The following is a 23091-nucleotide window of genomic DNA, read 5'->3' as shown; positions in this document are numbered from 1 at the left end:
TTATTTTATCATAGTACAATCAGGGGTGTAGTCATCCAGGGTCTCCGGGAGTCTTAGGCCCCTTACTTTTTTGGGAGCAGGGTCCCTATGTCTCCAGCATCCTAAGAGCCAACAAATATGAAAGGGGAGTGTGTTAGTCACTAAGAAGAATCCTCTAACATGATTCCTTGTGCTTTCCTGCTGTTTGGAGCCAATCAGAGTGAAAGAAGGTAAGTTAGCCACTGAGAAGACTCTTCTGGGTAGCTTACTCTCTTCCCTTTGATGTTTATTGGCTGTTGGGGATGTCTTGTGTTGCCGAGTAGGCAGCAACAAGGATCTCATTCTCAACCCAGTAGCAAAAAAGGGAGAGAGTGTGTGGCTGTGACTAACATAAAGGGACCCTGCACTTCTGAATTTGCTACTATGCTACTGATTACAATCTGAACTCCACGGAATACAATAAATAAAAGAAGCAACAAAAATGCAGCTAAAAATCATGCAGCGCCTAGCACAGCGCCTTGCAATTGCTACAGCAGGCAGAAATATCAGCTCCACGAAGACCCTCAGCAATTTTTCTAGGGTATGCGCGCGTGCGTGTGTAAGTTGTACAGTATGTAAGCGTATGCTATTTCAGTTTGGCGTAGACGGAGGCGCGGAGTCTGTGAAGAGGGTCGCGGCCGGTGAGCGGAGCTCGCTCTTTCCCTTCTCCGCTCAGGTGGGTGTGGCCTGACTGCGCAGTGGGCGTGGCCCCAGCAGGTGCCGCGGCCGCTCTTCTCTTTCAGTGGGCGTGGCCTGCCCGCGCAGTGGGCGTGGCGCCAGCGGCGGCTGCAGCGGCCGCTCTTCTCTTCTTTCAGTGGGCGTGGCTGGCCGCGCAGTGGGCGTGGCGTTAGCAGCGGCGCCCGTAGCCGCTGGACCGTCCGTTAAAAAGGAATCTCAGGGGCGCGAGAGCCCCGCAGCGCGTGTGAGCCTGGCCGGCTTCTGATTGGCTAAGGCGCGCCGGCCGGCCGGCCTGCCTGCCTGCCTACCTTTTCGCTTCCCTCTCCCCCGCCCCCGCTCCTTTTCCCTTCGTCTGAGATAAACGGGACCTTCCCGCCTCCCCCAGGCAGGAGACCGAGGATGGCAGCGGCGGCGGGTCTGGGTCTGTCTGCAGGGATTCCTCTCGGCTTCTCCTCCTTGTGACCGGTGAGTCGCCTCGGAGGGAGGGGACGGCTGGGTCTCTTCCCCCCGTTCCATGACTCCAGCTGGGGGTGCCGCTGCCTCCCCCCCAAATTTTGACAGGGCCGCCTTTTCCCTTTAACAACAAACCCCTTCCCTGCTCACACTGAGGGCGTGTAAATAGTCCAAAGACGGGAATATATGTATATGTACGTGTCTATTATGTGTGTGTGTATATATAACACACACACACACACACACACATATATTGTATATATATTCCTAATGCAGTACAGAAAATCGGTACGAGCTTCTCTTCAGCAACCCCCCTCCCCCGTTAACTGCCCCCACCAGCATTACTGGGGGGTGGCCCGAGACATCTGCGTACGTACACCATCCTCCCAAAGCACATTTCCCACCCTAAAGAATTTGGGGAACTGTAGTTTGTCCTTCATAGAGCTGATATCCTCAGCACCCTTAACAAACTACACTTCCCAGGAAGCGGGTGGGGGGTGGGGAGGAAATGTGGTTTAAATGTATGGTGTCTATGCATCCCCAAGATGCTTCATGAATGGGAAGAAAGCCCCTAATGGGGCTTCTGTCTCCCCCGCCCCCCTGCCCGCCCCAGCAGTTTCCTTGCTAAGGTATAGGTTGCCCTTGGAGGGAATCTTCTGTGAGGTGACAAATAAATAATAATCTCCTTCCTTTTCTCGCCATAAGAAGCTGGCAGATACTGAGTTAAACCATTGGGCTGTCTAGCTACACTGACTGGCAGTGACTCTCCAAGGTTTCAGATAGGGACCTCTTCCCCAGCCCAACCTGCAGATGCTGGAGATTGAATCTGGGGCCTTCTGCATGCAAACCAGGTGCTCTGCCACAAAGCTATGGATGATCCTCGTGAACATAGGACACTACCTTACGTTGAGTCAGACCCATTCATCCATCTAGCTCGGTATGGTCTACTGCCTGACAGAAGCTCTCCAGGGTTTCAGTGCTGCCTGGGGATGCTGGGGATTGAGCCTGGGATCTTCTGTGCAAAGCAGGTGCTCTGCCACTGAGCTATAGGCCCTTCCCCATGTCCATATTAAGTGTGTGTGTGTGTGTGTTGAGTCACCGTTCAAAGCTAGCCACCTGTAAAGTTCTTAACAGAAGAAAGAATTTGACAACCGGTCACCTTTAAATGGTGCTGCGTGCATGTGTACACACCCAACATGTGTGAAACCTCACTCTTCTCTTTCTGCTCCTCCTATAGGAAAGGACCATAGTTCAGCAGTAGAGCACCTGCTTTTCCTGCAGAAGGTCCCAGGTTCAAACCTTAGTATCTGCAGTTAAATACTTCCATGTTAGTTTTATAGAAACATTTTTAGTATTAATAATCAGAAGAACCTGCAATTGGCTTTGACTCTCACACGTAGGCTGTCCTAACCTCCTTGCAGGATAGATGTCATATAAATGCAGCAAGTAATAAATACATATGATATGGATGGGGAGAAGATCTCCTCCAAAACTCAGTTTGTGTCCTGGCTTCGCTCTGGTATCTTAAAAAATATCAGTGCCAGGATCTTAGCACTGGGCAAATGGATAAAAGCATTTGAGCAGATTCAGTTTGTGTTTTTTCCTCTGGATGACTATTGAGTTCCTCAACCTTCGGGAATATCGGATAGAGTTGAGAAGAGCTTCAAGAATAGAGTGTGACACTTCCAGGCTTGAACTCTTGTGTCTCATTTTCTAGAACTTGAGACACTTTGTCCTTCCTCCACTAACCCTTCCCTATCCTCCTTCCCCAACAACATTTAGGAAAGGTGATCGAGAGGGTTGTGGCACAGCAATTACAAGTATTCTTGGATTAAACAGATTATCTTGACCCATTCCAATCTGGGTTCATGCCTGGTTGTGGGACTGAATTGGCCCTGGTGGCCCTGATGGATGACCTTTATTGGGAGAAGGACAGGGGGAGTGCGACTCTGTTGTTCTTATTTGAACTTTCAGTGGCTTTTGATATTTATTTATTTATTTATTAGATTTATTAGTTGCCCATCTGGCTGGTTATCCAGCCACTCATTGGCCATGGTATCCTTCGGAGCCAATTTGGTGAGATGGGTATTGGAGGCACTGTTTTGCAATGGCTTTGATCCTATCTCCAGGGTTGGTTTCAGAGAATAACATTGGGAGATGGTCTTTCCCCTGTCAGTTGTGCTGTGGGGTGCTGCAGGGTACCATCTTGTCCCCAATGTTCATTGTAAATGTTAATCTATATGAAGCTATTGGGAGTAGTGGTTATCAGGAGATTGAGTGAAATGTCAGCAGTACACTGATGATACCCAGCTGTATTTCTCTGTAACATCTGAATTGGGAGTGGCTGTGCAAGGCCTGGACTTAGTGGTGAGCTGGATGAGGGCCAATGAATTGACTCTGAATCCTAGCAAGACAGAGGTGCTGTGGGAAGATGGTTCCTGAGTCCGCATAAGTGGTCAATAGCCTGCTTTGGATGGGGTCATACTCTCTCTGAAAGAGCAGGTTTGTAATCTGGGGATGTTCCTGGATCCATCATTGTCACTAGAGGCCCGGGTGACCTCAGCGGCTAGGAGTGCCTTTTGCCAGCTTCGGCTGGTAAGACAGCTGCAGCCGTTTCTAGACTGGCATAGCCTGACCACTGTTGACCATGCACTGGTAACCTCCAGGCTGGATTGCTGCAATGCGCTCTATGTGGCTTTGCCCTTAAGGTTGGTCCAGAAGCTGCAGCTGGTGCAAAATGCGGTGGCACAACTACTCACTGGTGCAGGGTATTGCCAACATGTTACCCTGTTGATGAAAGAATTGCGCTGACTGCTGATTAGCTGCCAGGTTAAGTTCAAGGTGCTGGTTTTGGTGTACAAAGCCCTATGCAGCTTGGGACCAGGATATCTGAAAGACCATCTTACCCCTTATATACCTAGTCAGTCACTATGCTCTGCAGGTGAGGGCCTCTTGCACGTACCATCTTATCAGGAGGTCCATTCTGCACAATATAGGAAGTGGACCTTTAGTGTGGCGGCATCTTCCCTCCCCTTAAATATTAGACAGGCGCCATCTTTGTTATTCTTTTGGTGCCTACTGAAGACTACTCTATCAACAAACCTATTCTTTCAACAGGCCTGTTTAAGTAGAGGCCTTATTCCAGTCTGCATCTGTTTTGGAATTGATTTTTAAGATGTTTTATTTCTGAAATGTTTTTAAAGATTTTTTAAAATGTTTATAGTGTCCTTTGTTTACCATAGTGGGCATCTTCTGGGAGGAAGGACGGGATAGAAGTTAAATATGTAAATAATAAATAACTTATCAGGGTTGCTAGAAAGTTGTATTGGAAATGTATCTTTGGACTTCAAGGTTTCCTTCTCAGCCCCTCAAATTCCTTCACTGGTTCTATCTTAGTGACAGGAAGGCAGAGGAAATATTTTAATAGTTAAATATATTGCATCCCGTTTTCATGGCAGGACTGATTTGCTAATACACCTCCTTCCATACTTGTGACCTTACATTCATTTATAGAAGTGTGGTGTAGAGGTTAAGGTGTCAGACTATGACCTGGGAGACCAGGGTTCGAATCCCCACACAGCCATGAAGCTCACTGGGTGACCTTGGGCCAGTCGCTGCCTCTCAGCCTCAGAGGAAGGCAATGGTAAACCGCCTATGAATACCACTTACCATGAAAACCCTATTCATATGGCTGCCATAAGTCAGAATCACCTTGAAGGCAGTCCATTATATACTGGCATCTCATAAAATATCAGGTTGTATAACAATATGTATACAATAAAATGCCATCAAAAATAGTAGAAAATATATGCCTTTGTTGCATACTGTGTTCCAGTTGTCAAGACTACTTTTTTACTTTTAGCAAGAGATGGGGAAGGGAGGGACACTTTCCCTTTTATTTTTCCCCCCATGGTCCATTATGACAAAACTGGACTTTTTGGAGAACTTAAACTTGATGTTGGCAAATGTACTTATGGTATGTTGCAAAATGCAGAACAGTGTCAGGTATTTGCTCCAGGCATACAATCTGGGAATCTGCCAAGCGAGCTCCTGCATCAGACAAGGTCTTTGTGCAAAAGCCTTTGACTCCCTCTTGCTTCTCCCCTGGTTCAGGTTCCTCCATATTCTGCATCATATGAAGAAAATTGTCGAGTGTTTGGAAATACACAAAATCAAGAACCTAATATGACAGTTCACGTAGATCTTCAGTTTTCAAAAGTCCATGAAGATCAAAATTCAAGTATAAAATAAGAAGCTGTGGATTTTGCAGTCACATGTGTTGCTTAGAAAGAAACTAGTGTTTCACTGGTTTAAGATGGTTAGTCACACTTACTGGATCAGATCAAAGACCCATCTAGCCCTTCATTCTGTTTCCAACAGTGACCACACAGAAAGTTCTAGAAAGCTTTCAGAGCACAATGGGGATTTCAATAATCCATTGTTTCTTTATAGTATCTGGTACTGAGAACTACACTGTTGTCAGCTGTTTGATGAAGGATTTTAAAGTGGCTAGTATGGTTATGAAATTTTGCTTAATATTCAAATGTACTGTTAATCCTTAATATGTTAGTGCTGCCCTGGGCTCCTTCTGGGAAGAAGGGTGGATATAAATTTAATGATAAATAAATATACATATGATGTTGATAAATAAATATATTATATGTTGATTACATAATAAGGATATGCTTTTCTGTTGCTCTAGATACAGAAGAGATTCATCATTTTCTGCATGATGGTGTTGAGTTTACACATTCCTAAGACCAAGTAGTGTAACCTTTTGTTTGTTTGATAGTTTGTATTATCAACTTTTTTTTTTTCCTGGCTTTAAACATTTTACAGCGCAGCCGCTTGCAACTCCATCTCTAATGCTGGGTATACTTGTAATAATTGTTTGAATAAAAACTGTATGACATGGTACTGTTAGGTGTACTAAAATATATGTAAACCTTTTATGGTATTTAAGCTAGCAAATAAAGTTTAGACCTATTGAACAAGTAATTGCATATACTTCCATTTTCCCCAGACCTTTTTCTGACTAACCCAGAAATGTCCAGAAATTATAGATCTTTACTTATGGGCTCTCTTACTGCCCCTAGATCTCTGATTTATTAATGTTGCTATACAGGTACTGAATTCTTTTATGCTCCACATCATTGCTGCCTGTGCTTATGTACTCAGAAATGTTATCCCTCTGAGGAAGGCTGCTGACGCCTAACTAGAAAGAAGACTTACTGCTCTCTCACTCACCTCTTCCAGTGCTACAAGTGTGCTAGGGGTTAATAATTACTCATTGTCCCTGTCTTATTTAGAACGTGCTGGTCACATACAGCCTAATTGAGCCTATGAAACTGCCTTATCTTGAATGAGGCCCTTGGCCCATCTAGCCTTGTATTGTCTGCAGTGTCTGTTAGCAGCTCTCTAGAGTCTCCAGCAGAGGTCTTTTCCATCATCTACTCCTGCCTGAGCCTATAACAGCGCCAGTATAGTCATAGCTAGTTGAAGAATTTACTCTTCCTGTCTGAATCAGAAGGTTGTTTCATAGGAAAAGTGAACCTTGGAGAGTAAATTGAGTTTGTTTGTGACATTATTGCTACTTACCAAGGGGAAAATTACCCTGCAATTAAATGGTGAGTCTGGCATATCGGGTAAAAGATACAGCTAATCCAGATTCAGGATTCATCTCTCATAAACTTGCTTGCTTTAAATAGCTGTATCTGCGACAAGGATAAACACACACACTGAAGCAGTCTCCTCTGGAGAAAATTAACTCTTTGCTCTTCAAAAAAGACAAACAATTATACTGGGGTGGGGAACCTTTTATTTTGCTGAGGGATATTGACCTACAGAAAAAAACCAATTTGGGGCTGTATTGAGGTTAGCTAGTTTTCGAAGGGGTCCCTCCAAAGGCAGGAAGTCATCCAGTATTGGACAGCTTCCTGCCTGAGTAGAGCTTTGAAAGTGTGGATTGGGCCAGCTGACAAGCAGTGTGATCAGTGTATCCTGCAGCCTGGATGATATTAAGCAACTGGGTCATAGGTTTTTCACCCCTGCTTTATGCAGTCTACAGAGAGACAATTTAGAATAGCCTTGCTAATAATAATCACTATAACTTGTAGGGTGTTGCGTGCTCGATGTGCCTTATGGTTCCATACCTTTGCCTGCTACTTTTGCACTCACTTTCTGTCTTCATGTTTTCAGGCTTGTCTTCTCAGGTCAGTAGGCAGAGTGATTCTGCTTACTGGCTGGAGAAGAGCGGCAGTTGCTATAGCATTGCACCATGGGAATTCAGTGAAGCATTAAGTTGGCTGCTGTTGTGGGTCCCTCTGTGCCTTCTGCTCTTGTCAAAATGTAATGTAGGAGCTGTGATAGGCTGGACCACTCCCGGTCTTGGTATGCTCTGTGTTTGCCAGCTGGGAGAGGGGTAGACAGGAGATGCAGCAGATGTCTATGGCAGCTGTATTGAAGCTCCATCTTGAGGTGGGGCTGTGCTTGGTTTAATGGATGCAACATGTTTGCTTCAGACAGCACAGTTGGCTTAGAAGCAGCTTGCAGCTATAATAGTTGAATTTTAAAGCTTTTTGTGAGACCTGAGTGTCTGTACTCCAGATTAGTTGAACCATTTCAGCATGTCATCCATTTGATCTTATTTCATCTACAACCAAATGAAAGGGTTCCCAATTCTTTAAAAATTAGATTCCTTATACAGACTGGTCAATATTCAACAACACTGGCCCTTTTCTCTCTAGGCTTCTATCTGCTTATAAATTGCAGTTTGCTATTTCAGCCCCTGGTGTTTGACAAAGCCTTGTATCTTCCAAAAAGAAAGCATTATTATTAAAGAAGACACAACTGCTTTATTTATTCAAAACATATAGCTTACTGTTTCTGAAGGCTTGGAAAGCCACAGTAAAACACAATATTCCATTAATGTGTTTTAGCTGCTCCAGTTATTAACATTTATATAAATGTTAATACCCTGCTACTTTGCTGGTTCAAACTGGTCCCCAGAAAGCTAGCCTAAATACAAAGATCAAGGTCAGGTTTTGAGTTTCAATCATTACTCTCCTTCCAGAGAGGTAGAGAAGTTAATGTCAGTTGCAACAAAAACAATAAAGGGTCTTGTTTGGCATCTTAAAAGACTAACAAACTTAGCGTGGCATAAGGTTTCATGGGCTAGTGTCCATTTCATCAAATGCATGCGGTGTTATCCTGTGATATATTTTAAATGGTTATAGAGGAAAAATAATGCAAACAATGGTGCTAATAGTAATGAAATGTAAGAGGTAGAGTCTGTGTTACAGTTCTGTGTAAAGCTTAAATGTAATGATTCTAAGTAAAGCTTAAATGTACCCGAGATCAGTAATAGGTAACATGACACAACCTTGCCAGCTTTGTTATGTGCACTGTCACATGCCTTTCACAACTATTAACAAGGTTTATCACTTTTACTTTTAAGTATTATGTAGAATTGACATTGACTTGTACCTCTTGCATTTCCTGGCCATTTGGACCCGATAGTCACAGACCTTTTCTCTATACATTTATAGGCAGTTCAAGAACTTGCTTCAGCCATCTGCCACAGTATAACACTTATGTATCTTTTGTTTTTTCCTGTTTGTATGTGATGTGCAGGAGAAGGCGATGGTCTGGGAAATGCATATTTTTGGAATGTAATGAGAAAACACTAATTTTTTAAACATAAGCAGTTGGATTAGTTTGGAAGTGGATACATAGTTCTGCTGTCTTGGTTGAATTGATTAGGAACTCTTGCTGGGTAGGATCAATGTCAGTCAGTTGTGTTGAGTAGGCTTAACAAATTGCGTGCTGATATAAATGCCTAAAACTGCCATGGTCTTGTTTCCATATGAACTCCTAGCGGTGAGGCTAAATGGGTACATTCAGTAGTGGGATTTCCAACGCGCTGCTGCCATGTAGGCAAAGCATTTGAAATAATAATAATGAAAGCTTATATAACTATGTAGGGGCCAGGGCATGAGAAAAGGAGAGTGTGGGTGGGAAAGAATTGCTTTGCTTTTAGAGGTGTGAAGGAGGAGGAAGACTTAGTCATGAGCCTTAGGGAAGCAGAAATGGGAGTAAAACTTTCAGGACGGTGACAAGTGACTGACAATATCAAATGGCTTCTCATCACAAAGCAAATAGTTTATGTGGCAATTACGTGTTTCTTTTTAAAAAAGAGAACTCATTTTTGAAAGCAGTCTTTAATCTTTAATCTGAGTTGTAGGTTTAAAATCACAGAATAACATAATGCCTCTTATCTATCCAGACATAATGGATAAGAACAGTTTCCCTTGAGCATGGCTCCAGTAGGGAGTTACAGCCTTTCTACTTTGAGGGAATACTTTCCGTACTGATATCTGCTAGGAACCCCTCTGCAGAGGATTCTTGGGGTTTGCTGTCAAGCCATCTTAACTGAGGCCTCTTTGTCATGGACAGCAGATCAGGAGGTAAGCCTATATCACTTTAGAATTCTGGTGGACAGCTCATAAGTCTGATTACTTCTCCATGCAAAAAAAGTTCCCTGCACATAGGAAGCTAAGATGTTAGCTCCCTGCCACACTACTTTTAGTCACCTTTATGAGGAGGAGCATCCTGTCATGATGAGCCTCCTACCTGCAGTCTGCAGTAGTATAACAACTGCAGATACACCTCCTTATCTGCAGTTTCTGAGAACTGTAGGTTTCAGAGCATAACCTAGAACTGGGTTCATCTGCATCTCCATGTTGTATGGGACGATTGGTAGTAATCTTGGGAGGTTGTAAGCTATTAGCAATGTTACCAGCTGAGGAGCTCCTGCTAAGCTTCCAAGGAGCCCCATGATTCCCTGGAATGCAGTTTGGAAATGAATTCACTAAGGGAGGGTTTGGAGCGGTAAAGGAAAATGGTCCATTTAAAGTCTGATGCAGGAGACTAAGAAGATGGCAAGCCAGTAGCTTCCTGCCAACTTAAGGATAACATGATGACATAGCTGCAAAGTTAGACTAGGGAGGAATGGGCATTTTTGATCCTTTCTGATTCTTGTGGTGTTAGTTTTTCATGAAATTAATGGAAACATTACACACACCTTGGCACTCATACAATTACTCAATGACTTGCTTTCCCAATGCAACCTTTAAGGGCTACAAATCCATTTCACTGTTTTAAGAAGCATATTAGAAAAACAAGGCATAAATGCCGTGGCATTATCTGATGGTACAGAGTCTCTGAATTATTTTGGTTGGAGTAGGCATCTGTAGCTAATTTGAAGCAAGTGGCTCTCTTCTGCCATTCTAAGTGATTCTAACCAAACCATTGTAACACTTCTTTTCAATGAGACTTGTAAGCGTACAGTTGAAATAATCATGGCTGTAGGACATGTTGCTTCATGTAGTCAGCTTCCTCTGTGTATTGCACTCATTTGGTTCTGCTCTAGTGATCATCCATGCATTGGATTGCATGTGTGATTGGGCCCAAGATGTCACAGCGGAGCTTTAAAACATGTTAGTCAATTTCTAGTGTAGGTTTGCAGCAACACACCCTTCACATAATAGTTTGGTGTGTGCTTGAATTATGGTCAGCTTTCTGAGGGGACAGGAAACTCCTTGGTAAGATCTCTTCACCTTTGATTAGAGAAAATAAACTTCAGCTGAATAATCCTGTTCTCACAGCAGTGTCATGGTGAAGAGGGTGCCTGTATACATCTTAGAGATGCCTAGATACATCTTAGAGATGCCTAGATACATCTTAGAGATTTCCATTAACGACAAATAGCCGTAACACTTCTATAACAAATCATCTCTCTTTCTGTCAACCTAGTATTACTAGAATTCTGTTCTTCTCATAATAAGTGTTCTCATTGTACTCTGTTCGAGTTCCATGTTGCTGTACAGTATTTACTTTTCACCTTGAGATCCTGAATTTACTTTGTGGGACCTGATCTGTGACAGCTAGACTTTTATATTTTGGGACTTCTGTGTACCTAATATCATGCGTGGCTGTGATAGTGTCAGACTTTGGAGCAGCCATAAGATCATGAGAGTAAGGACTGCCCTTTTTCATAAAAAGAATGTGTTGCCTTCACAGTTTTTCAAAGAAAAAAAAATGTTGACAACGTGCATGCTGTTTCTGCTAAGCGCTCAGAAGTAAGAGGGAGCCAGAATGGAGCTGCCTATTTGTCAAGTGATGTTAGTATTTCACTCTGAATAGACTTTGATTCTTCTACCTATATGTGTTTATATATTAGTCTTCTACCTATATGTGTTTATGTATTTATTTTACAATATTTGTATGCTGTTTATAATGGTTCTGTAAGTGGCCCACAGTAAAAACCATTTAAACCAATGTTCTGTTGATTCTATTGGTCTGTGACAATATACACATGTGTATAAATTTCCCACTTATCTTTGTACGCATATTATGCCACATATTACTACAGCCCTCAATTTATTTGATTTATAATTTATTTATATATGCTGCTTTTCACCACCACCACAAAAAAACCTCAAATCAGTTTTAAATAGTATTAGTATTATTTATTAAGCACTTTCCACACTTCTCAAGGCACTGTACACAATACAATATGAACAGCTTAAAAAAAAGTTAAAATCAGAGAAAATAACTGCTGATAAAATTAAAAACAATAGAAAGTAGACACCCATGGCAGAGATCTATTCAACCAACTGGAAAAGCTTGTTGGAACAAAAATGTCTTCAGTTGTTTCTGGAAAGTGCAGATAGTGGGCACCTGTTGCATCTCAATAGGTGTCGTTCCACTGGTCCACAGAACTAGGACAGCCACATTAAAAGCCTTGCTCTAAGTTACTGTGCAGCAGGTTCTGATATGTTTGGGACTTGTAAGAGTAGCTCTCTTGCAGACTGCAGTGATCTACAAGGTATGTAAGGGATAAGGTGGTCTCTCAAGTAACCTGGTCCTGAGCTATAAAACTGAACAGCAATTAAGCCATTTTAATTCTGAAGTTTCAGCTACAATTTCATTTGCCTTGAATTCTATAGCCTCATCAGCTAGATGGCATCAGTAGCTCCTAGCTTTTGGAACTCTTGGTGAAAGGTGCCGCAGGAACAATGATGTAAAAAGTCCTCTCTCTAACCCTTTTGTTGCTGTTGTTGCCTCACCAGGTCTGCAGTTGCTACAGGGAATCCTGTTTCATGCCCGGTACCTGCCGGACAAAGGGGCGAGTTTGTGGCCGCAGCCGAAGCCCAGGCTGCCATTGTGGGTGTGTGTGTGCGCACGCAGTGCGCTGTCGTGACGCACAGAAAGGAGGCGAGGCGGCGGAAGGCCATTTAAGGCCGCTCCACCAGCCTCGTGCCCTCCTTTGAATTTTGGCGGCGCCTGCCCGACCCTCCCTCTGCTGCAGTGTGATTCATTTGGTCGCTATGGGGCCGACTCGGAATTTTTGGCCTGCCTGCCTCACTTTGCTGGCAGGTTTCTTTTGCCTACTCCACACTGTGGTTGGGGGGAAGGGTCAAGGGTTAGCATGGGTGCCTTTGGGGTTAATAGGCTGATTGGTCTGTTTTGGCTTAACATGTTAATGGTCACTGGGCAAGGAAGTGCGGGGGAAAGGTAAAAAGGGAAAGGGCAGCTAGGTGACACCTTTAGGCGCCTTTGGGGGTGATTGGCGGTCCAGGGGCCTACAGCTCAGGGCTATACGGCCCGGGGGCAGAACACAGGCCGCCTTTGGGACCAACGTGCCTCATCCGCTCGGAGTTTCAGGGCTCCGGGGGGCGGTGATGCAGGTTGGACCCCCTACACATCTTCAGGATGTGGCCCAAGCTGGGGTCTGGCACAGGGCAACCCTGGGCTCAGGCAAGGGTTTGGTTGCCCTATGACTGCAAGCAGGCTTTGCCTGGATCATCAGAATGCTCCCGCACTTGATTTCCCCTCTGCAGGTTCATTATTCTAATTGATTCCGTTTAATAAAGTGGCCCATGATTTAACCCAATGAATGGTGTTTGTGTCTTATTTCGGCAATAGGCCACAAATAGCACCCCCTGCCCTAGAAGTGTGTTACCAAGCACCAGGCCCAAGTAGCACAAGTCATTCACATCCAAGAAGACAAGGACTTCTTTTCACCTGGGCAGATGGAAATTGCGGTTTTGTTCCTAGAAAGCTGAAGTGATGTGTGAGAATGCTACTGTGAACAAAGACAAGGGAACAATTCACTCTGTAAGCTTGCCTCCGTTGTTAAATACCATTTGTGTGAAAAAGTGAGCTCTGCAATACAAGTAAAATATTTCATCTGTAGAGTAGTTATGTTATGAAATACATGTGCATAAATTGACTCCCAGCTTTATCTCCAAATGGAGTAAATGACAGTGCTGAGTCCTTGTCTTTCCATAAGTTCAGCAACCACTGGTAAATGCTGATAGCCAGTGCAAGTCAAGTCTTACTGTGAATGTTGAACCTCCTGCAGAATGTGGTATGAATTTCTTTAATGGTAGATCAGCAAGTGCAAGGCAGACCACAGTTTAATTTGTTTTGCAGATGGTACTCCTTCACTGTGCTAGCACGTATGGTTCCTGTATACTGCAGGTATCAGAGTTACATCTTTATGTTGAAAGGTACCCTGTTTTGTGGCTCTGATTTCTGTTATATGATATCAGCAAAGCTTTCTGCAGCTTGACTCTGTCCTGTTAGCACTCTCCAGCATTGCCTTTATATGTTCTGTCTTTTAGATATACCCATCAGTGTAGTACCAGAGATAACGCTTATCCAGGACTCGGCAATTCTCAGATGGCTGCTTAGTGGACTTGAAGTGTTGAGACAAGTTCTGAAAATTCATGAGCTGATGCAAGCAATTCCCAGACTCCAGGTATCTTTATGTTCATGAATGGCTGTTCTCTTTTTCCCTCCTTCACTGGAGAACTTAATTGTAGAAGTTGCTCTTAAAGAGCACTAAATGGCTTTTAGATGGAAATCTTCCTGAAGATGGGTATTCAGAACCTAGGGGCCTTTTAACTCTTTCATTTCCTACATTTGACTCCGATTCTCTTCTATTAAGTCTTTGTCCCCAGTGTTGATTTCAGTGCCTGGATGGTGGTTGCAGATCCCTGCCTTTTCAGTACTGGAATGTGAGTGAGAAAAATTAAGCCTAGGGGCCTTCTGGACTTCTGACATTCATAGGCACTTAGTATTAATGGCGGAGGCAGCATATCCTACAGGGTTTGCAGAATGCAACTCAATGAGCTGTTTGTTAGAGTGGGTTCATTGTTTCTCAGGATTCTTATAACAGGCATGCGTGTGCAGGCTGAACGCTGTTGCTGGGGGCAGAAGGCGGAATTCCAGTGGTTTGAGTAAATGAGCTGCAGAGATGGGTGTTGTACATCCCACAGGTTTCTTTTCTTTTCTTTCTTTTTCTCATTGCAAGGTATCCAGTGTTGAGTCACTTGCCAGAGTGGTGTAATTTTCCCAACTGTGTGCATAGAACATTTTGTAAAAGTATGCTGGCTTCCATTTGGATCTCTTTTTACTCTGTTAAAGATCAAAGGAGTTGAGCACAGTTGGACCCAACTTTGAATGTGGTTGCTTTAAACAGCCTTTAAAATCAAAAGTATTAGCCTCAGGGTGGTGATGTGATGACATCAAACACAAGATAAAAGGGAAGAGTTATAGCATTTGGACTGTGGGGACTACCTAAGGGCTTCCTTTTCTTGGGCATCCATGTTAGAAATCTGGTCCATCTAAGCTGAGACTCTGCTTCTGTGTTCTCTCCTGGCTTTGATCTCCATGGAAGGAATTGCAGTTTCACTGCAAAGCAAAAAGAGGGTATGTTTACCTTGCTGTGTAATGTTCACAGTAGTATTTTGTTTTTTAACAGTTGGCTGTTTTCTTTCATTCCAGGTGTGAAGTAAAAATGGTGCAAAAATACCAGTCCCCTGTTAGAGTCTACAAATACCCATTTGAGCTTGTAATGGCGGTAAGTGATGCATCTTATTACTTCACTGGTCTGTTTCATAGCTTTGGCTGCCTCGGAAAAACTTCTGAAGCCTGTTCTTTGTGTGGTGTTCAGTGGTAGGATGTGGTGATTTACAGAATATGTTTATTTCTGGACTTTTGGTTAAACCTTCTGTAGGATCAACCTATACTTTTTCACCAGAATTTACTTCTGACTTTTCTGGAATCTGATGCAGAATTTGTTTGTACTAATTAACGGAAAGGAATGTAAAAAAGTGGATGTGGCATGAGATTAGAGGGCTGGTCCTGTTGTGTATCAGTAAATGGTTAGAGAACAGGAAGCGAGAGAAGGAATAAATGAAATGTTCTCACAATGAAGATAGGTAAGAGGTGGGGACCCTCAAGGATCTGTATTGGGAATGGTGCTTTTTTACTTTTTCATAAATGATCTAGCATTAGGAGTGAACAGTGAGGTGTGCATGTTTGCTGATGACCTCAAAGTGTTTATGGTGGTAAAAACAAAAAGGGACTATTGGGAGTTCCAGAAAGATCTCTCCAAACTGGGTGAATGGGCAGTAAAAATGGCAAATGTGTTTCAGTGTAAGCAGGTGTGAATTGATGCACATTGGGATAAAAAATCCTAGCTTCACATTTGCACTAATGAAGTCTGAACTGGTGGTGACTGAGCAGGAAAGAGATCCTGGGATCATGGTGGATAGCCTGATGAAAATGCCAACCCAGTGTGTGACAGCTGTGAAGAAGGCACATCCCATGTCAGAGATCATTAGGAAAGGGACTAGAAATAATGCGTTTAGACAAACCTATGGTGTGGCAATACTTGGAATGTGTGCACAGTTGTTGCTGTCCCTCAAAAAGGATCCTGTGGAGCTGGAAAGGGCAAAAGGGCAGCCAAAATGCTGCAGCAACTCCTGTATGAGGGAATGTTACAATGTTTGGGTCTTATTTGTTTAGAAAAAGGTGAGTAAGGGTCGGGGATGGGGTACATGATAAAGGTGTGTAAGATTATGCATGGTGTGGAGGAAGCAGATAAGGACAAGTTTTTTCTCCCTCTCACATAATACTAGAACCTGGGATTATTCAATGAACCTGAACGTTGGAAGATACAGGAGCAACAAAAAAAGTACTACTTCATACAGTGCGTTGTAAACTAGGGAATGTGCTCCCACAGTGATGGCCATTAGCTCGGATGGATTTAAAAGGGGTTAGACAGATTCATGGAGGATATGGCTACCAGCCGCTGCTAATCATGATGGCTAGGTTTTTTCCTCCACGGTTGGAGGTAGTACGCCTCGGAATACTACTTGCTGGGAGAGTCGTGTTGTTGTGTCCTTCTTGTGGGCTTCCCATAACCATCTGGTTGGCTGCTGTGAGAACAGAATGCTGGAACAGACGGAGGTTTTGTCTAATTCAGCAGAGCTCTTCTCATGTTCTTATGGACTAATGGACTTTCACCTCTTGCTTTATTTAGGAATCCTGTGAAAACTGACATTTGGGAAGTTTTTGTTTCCTCCTCATCTGTTTTTAGATCCAGTAGAAAAGCAATGGCAAATTGGTGATTTTTTAATGTCTCTGAGAGCAGCTTTCATTTTTTTTAATAAAAAAAAAATCTGACTTAAGTAGACTAATCAGTTCTTCCTGCCTTCACCTGCACCCAGATCTGGCACCATGTTCATGTTTTCTGGGCAAGAAGATTGAATACTCTTTGTCCCCTCTAAATATTTGCATTGTAAAAATCACTTCATATTGTGCATTTTGCTTCAGATTTTGTTGGTAAGCAATGTTGGAAGAACCTTGACAAATGTGGCTAAGTCTACCCTGCTTATGTCATCTATCTTTTGTACCAGATTCATCTGACTTGCATCAGTGCATCTGGGAGAAGAGAGATACTCTCCTGTATCCCTTGTGAATCATGGCTTATCGCTTTTGGCACTGAGAACCAAAAGTCTGTAGAATTATCCCATTTATCATTTCCTGCAAGCTACAGTTCAGGGAGAGAGGCAGGCATATAAACTACTTTCTGTTAATATACGGAGCTTTGGATAATAAGAGCAATTGCCATTGCAGTGAATGTTTCTAAGCACGTTTGGTATCTCCACTGACAGTACCCATTCTGACTTCCTTTGGTAGAGTGCTGACAATATTCAATACAAAGGTGCTGGTAAATAGAACAAACACCTATGTGCACTTTAGCTTCATTAAGCTTTACCCTTGTAAGATCACACAGATGGCTGATGTCAGGCGGTTGTCAGTAAATTGGCTGCTAATACAAGAGGGCTGCTTCTGGACAAATCTGTTGTAAGTTTGTTAGGCTAAAGGCATTTGTTTTTGTGTGGTTTGGTTGGATGTTTTATTTCAGAATGGCTAGGCCCTGGAGACAAAGATTATGTGAACTGTAAGAATTTCCCAGATAGTATATGAATGTTTATCTTATGTACTGTTGTACCATTACGGTTTTACAGAAGGTGAAACAAAAATGCTAAATGATTTATGCTCCAGCAAAACCAAAAGTGGATCTTGAATCTTCTGAATCCTAAGCTGCAACTTAAATCAAATGGTATTCTTAGAGGGAACTCAAGAGCTTATAGAAAAACATGGTGGTATCTGTCCAAGACAGCTAGGTTACAAAAAGGTTGCTGTTTACAAGAAAGTGAAACCATGCGAAAATGAAAGTTGATTACATTCTACAGTACAGTTAAGCATAATAAATATCTTGGTTAGCGGATTTAATTTATGGCAACACCTAGCATCAACATTTGTTTTTAGTGCTAGGGTTTAACCCTAGAGCATTTGTAGTAATGAAGTGATTCTGAGTATATGCAGAGTATTTTTTCATCAAGCAGCCAAGCAAATGTAGCAGAATTTGAATTATAGAAGGAACAATATCAAAGGGCCCAGCTTCTAGGCAAGTGGAGTCCCTTGGATTTCTCTGTCATTTTAGTTTGGAATCAATCAATTTCTTGTTACCATAAATAGACTGATCATTAAAACACGTTCTTATGAAGAATACCATAAATGTGCTTGAGGAGTGTGCAAACCAATAGACACAGGACCTTTGAGTGGGGATTGTGGAGACTACCAACTCAGGAGGGTTGCTGCAGGCATATTGGGGTGTTGCTGAAGAGAGGATCACCTTTTGTATATTTGGCACTTTTCTCCTTCTGCGCGAGTGTTGTGTGATCTCTGCCTTTTAAAAGCTTTTACTCTGAACAGTTTAAATGCTCCCACTCTTTAAGTAAAATGAGCTTTACAAACGATGGAGTCCTTAGGCTCTAGGCCTCTGGGGTCACTCAGCACTGTGGACTGGTGTTTTGAGGTTCACGTGAGGGTTTCTGTTCACATTAACCGTTTTCACCACAGATTTAATCATTTGTGAATCATGTTGCAACTCCCTGGTTTGAACATCCAAAATCTGTTAACATGTAAACTGCAACCATCATAGAAAAATGTGGAACACATTTCCTTCCTGTGGTATTATGAAGATGCTTTTCCTCCTGAGGAGATGAGCTGTTGATTTAGCGGGAAGTGGTTTTTCATGAATATTGTCCTCCAGAGTATTGGAATGGGCTCTACTTAATGGGGCCTGCTCATTATTTATTTATTTATATCAGGTTTTTTCCATGTAAAAATGAGCTCAAAAGTGAATTACACAAGTTAAATATAATAAAATCAATTTAAAAACCATTAGCGCTACATAATTAAAATATACTCCCAGGAAAAATCAAACATACTTCCAATAAAATTTAAACTGTCTCAGCAACAATAAAATATATTTCAACAGTAACATTCATCAAGAGCACACTTCATAAGCAATTGAGATGCTGTATTCACTGCTACATCATGTGACAGTCTTTCTAAATAGACACTGTTCTTAAAAGAGTGGTATACAGACCCACTGTGATTGTTTGCAAACATGTAGTGCTGTCTGTGGGGCTAAGTTGTTTAATAAATTTACAGGATTAGTTTCCGCATTCTTGTCTTAACTTCAGGTACTGAAATTGTACTGATTCATCCTATGAGAAAATGTCACTAGGTCAGACATAATCTAGTTTCTTGAAGTAACCATTTCTTTATCTCTCTCTCTCTCTCTCTCTCTCTCTCTCTCTCTCTCTCTCTCTCTCTCTCTCTCTCTCTCTCTCTCTCTCTCTCTCTCTCTCTCAGGCCTCAATATTTTAATTTTTATTTAAGGTTTCTCAAATAATAATCTTAACTTGGATATGCATAATGTAGCAAACATTTACTCCCTCTAGGTTATTCTCCCTGCAGCAAAGTAAGCAATTTCTTAGCAGCTGGATTTCCTTTGAAGCAGTCAGAAGACTGCAGATGATGATTTTAGAGGTTTGTGGAGAGCAACTAAACTGGTTGGACTGTCCCTGTCCAAATGACAAAATGATAGATTTGTCCACAGTGGCCTGATACCTTATCTTTGGACGGTTCTGCACATGAGATGCACTGTAGGTCCTCCAGCCACAAAGGAAATGTATCTGTAATGGAATTTATCAAGAGTGTGGTTTGTGAATGTATTGTTGCTTAGGGGTGCCTTTACAATTGTAGATTCAGACACAAATTGAGGCTAGCTTAGAGTCTTCATTTACTCTTTTTAAGTTACTTGGCAGCTATACTGTTGTGGTATGTGCAAAAAAAAAAGTTATGCTGGTCATTACCCCATGGCAGATATGCAGACCCATTTCCAGACTTTCATAAGTTAGGTCTGACCCATTGGTATATTATTGCTTCCCATTTTATATTTTTGTTACAACATTGACTAGCAAATGCACGCCCCTGAACAAAAATAACTAAGAGACACCCATGACCAAAAAGAGAGTTAGGGAAAGGGTTTTAGAATAAGCCTTTATATTATAAGTCACTCTTTATTGCAGTGAACACTTATAACTTCCCCTTTGCTACTCTCCATGTTAAAATGTAGGTTTGTATCCTTACTTCTAATGCCCATGTTTGTTTTCATAGCATATTGAAGAATACCAGCAGCCACTGATCCTATCTTTACTTTAAGCTGGGCCAGTCATTGCTATTTGCTGTGTAATTTACATGAGTAAATGGTCTTGGCAATAACTTGTCCCCAAGTAGAATGCATAGGAATCAACTTCACCTTACTCATGGGGTAGAAATGTGATGAGATTTTGATGTTGGGGCTTCTGTTGCTGAAAAAGTTTCCTGTAAAACTAACATCTGTTGCTGTAGGTGTTGGGGAACAGGTTTCAGACTTTGTCCAGTTTCTTTCCTGCACGTGGAATAAAAATAAGCAATAATTTACATTTGAACTGGGCATGAGGACAGTTGATCTGACAGCTTCATTTATAATCAAATTAATCCTCATATACGGGCATAGGAAGTTCCTATTTGTGCTGAGAGCAAAATGTCAATATATGGGACTCTGGATAGGCATATGCCAAATCAAGAATGACCTAGCTAGCATAACTTGCAAAGGGCAAAATTCTTTCTAAAAGCAAAATTAAGTGGTTTGTACTGACTTATTCCTGTACCCAAAAGTCTGAATAACTTGAAGGAACTGTCTCCAGAGCAGCATTTCTGCTGAATAGCTCTCTTGTTGTATTCATTTGAGCATTGTGCTTCAGCCTGGAATCTGCATTCAGTCATCACCTTTTCCTCTTTGTTAAGCCTGCAGCCATGTGTTGTGATAATACTGCATTGCACAAAGCAGATTCAGGCTAGGTCACTTCTGGAACAAGGTGGCTGTAAGGAACCTGAGAATGGCTACATGTGTACACTTGATGTCTGTATTGAATCTGTATCCTCACACTGTTTAATGTAGCAAGAGTAGTCTTTGATGGGAGAGTTGTCTTTTATACATACAAAACTCAGTCCTTGGACTGCATGTAATTAAATAACCCAGGCATGGCCTTTGGGGTAAATGCAAATCAGGCAACTATAAAATGCTGACCCAGGTCTTAGTTTTGATTACATATTCTGGACTGGTTAACTAAATTTTACTGCAGTCCCTGGCAGCCAAAAACTGTCTTGTCAATCACAGAGTGACACATACATTGCTTTGCATTGAAGCTGTTCTTTTTGGCCAAACTTCTGCTTGTCCTTGGTCTGCCTGGACCTGCCACCAAGATTTGCCCAATTTACTGCCCTTGATACTTCCTCTGTGTTTTGTTTCCTCCTTGTCCCATCTGGCTTACAATAAGCGACCATGGTATATAAACTCCACAGAAAATAGTTTCTCAGATATCTGTGTAATCTTCTTGGAGCCAATTTCAGACAATGCAGAGCCAGCAACAATCTCTGTTACCTAGAAGGAAAGGATAATCTTTTGCAATATTTGAAGAATTCAGTTTCCCTGCTCTTGGAAATACCATGGAAGGAAAGGTGCATGACTTCATGGGAGGTAACAAGATCTGAGAAGAGCACAAGTCCAAACATCAAGAAGGTGCTAGGCTGGGAAAGTCTGATCCATACTCTTAAATTTTGGCTAAAAGACATCCAGTGTGGTCTGCTGGCTAGAGGTGGCCTTGGAGAGGTGGCCATCTTTCACAGGATGGTTGTAAAGGTAAACTGCCACTGTTACAAACGCTTTGATATAGGAGCAGGATGCAAATGCAACAGCTAAGTTAAGCAACAGTTAGTAAGAAGTTACTGTCCTTTTTTGTTCAGTTGTGTTTCAGTCTTTACCAAATGATTTTTTTGTTCCATTCATGAGAGACAGAGGACCAGCTATCGCTGTAATAGTTACCATGTTTTCTGACTCTGATATTAGTGTTAGCATCAGAAAAAGCAGGTATGTTGTAGTACATATTATGGGCTAAATTATACATTATATGTAGTCGTCATAACTTTCCAAGCTTTTTTTTTTTTTAAACCCAGCCATAGCAGGCTTCAGTCTTGAGTGGGTAAGAGGGGCTGGTTAGTAATTTCCCCTTATGCTGTTTTTCCTACACTAAGAGGTATGCCCTCCTTCCCCATGACCCCTATCATTGGTTTGTGGCTGCTTTTTAAAACAAAAAGTCCATGAAAAATTATGGGCAACTTGTGTAATGTGTATTTGGCCCTGTGTCACCAAGCAGATATACTTGTGGTTGTTTCCTGATATGTATATATGCAGCTTGGGACAAGAGTACCTGAAAGATCATCTTATCCCTTATATACCCAGTTGATCTCTGTGCAGATACCATCTTAGCAGGAGGTCCGTTCCGTGCAACATAAGAAACTGACCTTTAGTGTCGTGGCACTGACCCTTTGGAATTCTCTTCCCTTAAATATTAGGCAGGTGCCGTCTCTGTTGTCTTTTCGGTGCCTACTGAAGACCTTCCTCTTTCAACAAGGCTTTTAAACAGAGACTTTATCCCAGTTGGCATCTGTATTGGAATTAATTTTTTAGATGTTTTTAAAGCTGCTTTTTTAAAAAGATGTTTTGTTTTAATATGATTTAAAGTCGTTTGTTTTTAAGATGTTTTAGAGTGTTTTTTGGTGTTTTTGTTTGCTGTCCTGGGCTCCTTTTTAGAGGAAGGGCAGGATATAAATAAATAAATAAATAAATAAATATGCTGGAATTGAAACATACACTTTTTAAAAAAATTGATAGGATGTCTACATCCATAGCAGACTCTCATTCAGGACTTGTTACTTTGTGAAAATGAAGATGCGCATTGGGTCTGTTCAGCCTTTACTGAGTTTGCTTTGCCATGAGGTATGTTTGCCATCTAAAACCACCTTGAAGACAGCTGTTTCTCTTTGCATTGCAATTTCAGCAGGCTTTCAAATCCTGACTTAAAATGCACATATACTGAGAGAGCTGCTGGCTACTAGTCCATGTGTTTCTTTTTAGAACTTCTAGGGATACATCCTATTTTATAAAAAGGATTCGTATCTATTCATAGTTAACATTTTCCTCTCAAGTTCCACCAGAAGCAATTTTTATCTACCTTTTGAAGATTTTAATCCTTAAATGTATTATTATTATGATCACTTTTCGTACAAAAGTCTAAATAACATATGACCTGTACAGACATCACCTATAATATTCTCCTCTTG

The 23091-nt window shown here is 41.9% G+C and overlaps 1 protein-coding gene across 1 annotated transcript in view; it reads left to right on the top strand.

The window, feature by feature from the left end:
• The first annotated feature begins 857 nt into the window (after window positions 1-857).
• SEC14L5 (SEC14 like lipid binding 5) overlaps window positions 858-23091 on the top strand; it is a 49793-nt gene continuing 27559 nt past the window's right edge. Inside the window, exons 1-3 of the mRNA XM_061599898.1 lie at window positions 858-1161; window positions 13839-13975; window positions 15004-15079. Coding sequence (XP_061455882.1) covers window positions 15017-15079 — 63 coding nt within the window. The 5' untranslated portion in view covers window positions 858-1161; window positions 13839-13975; window positions 15004-15016. The remainder of the gene's footprint in view (window positions 1162-13838; window positions 13976-15003; window positions 15080-23091) is intronic.

The sequence above is a fragment of the Rhineura floridana genome, chromosome 17 (genome assembly GCF_030035675.1).
Source record: "Rhineura floridana isolate rRhiFlo1 chromosome 17, rRhiFlo1.hap2, whole genome shotgun sequence".
Classification (NCBI taxonomy): Eukaryota; Metazoa; Chordata; class Lepidosauria; order Squamata; family Rhineuridae; genus Rhineura; species Rhineura floridana.
This window is presented reverse-complemented; position numbering and strand designations above follow the sequence as displayed.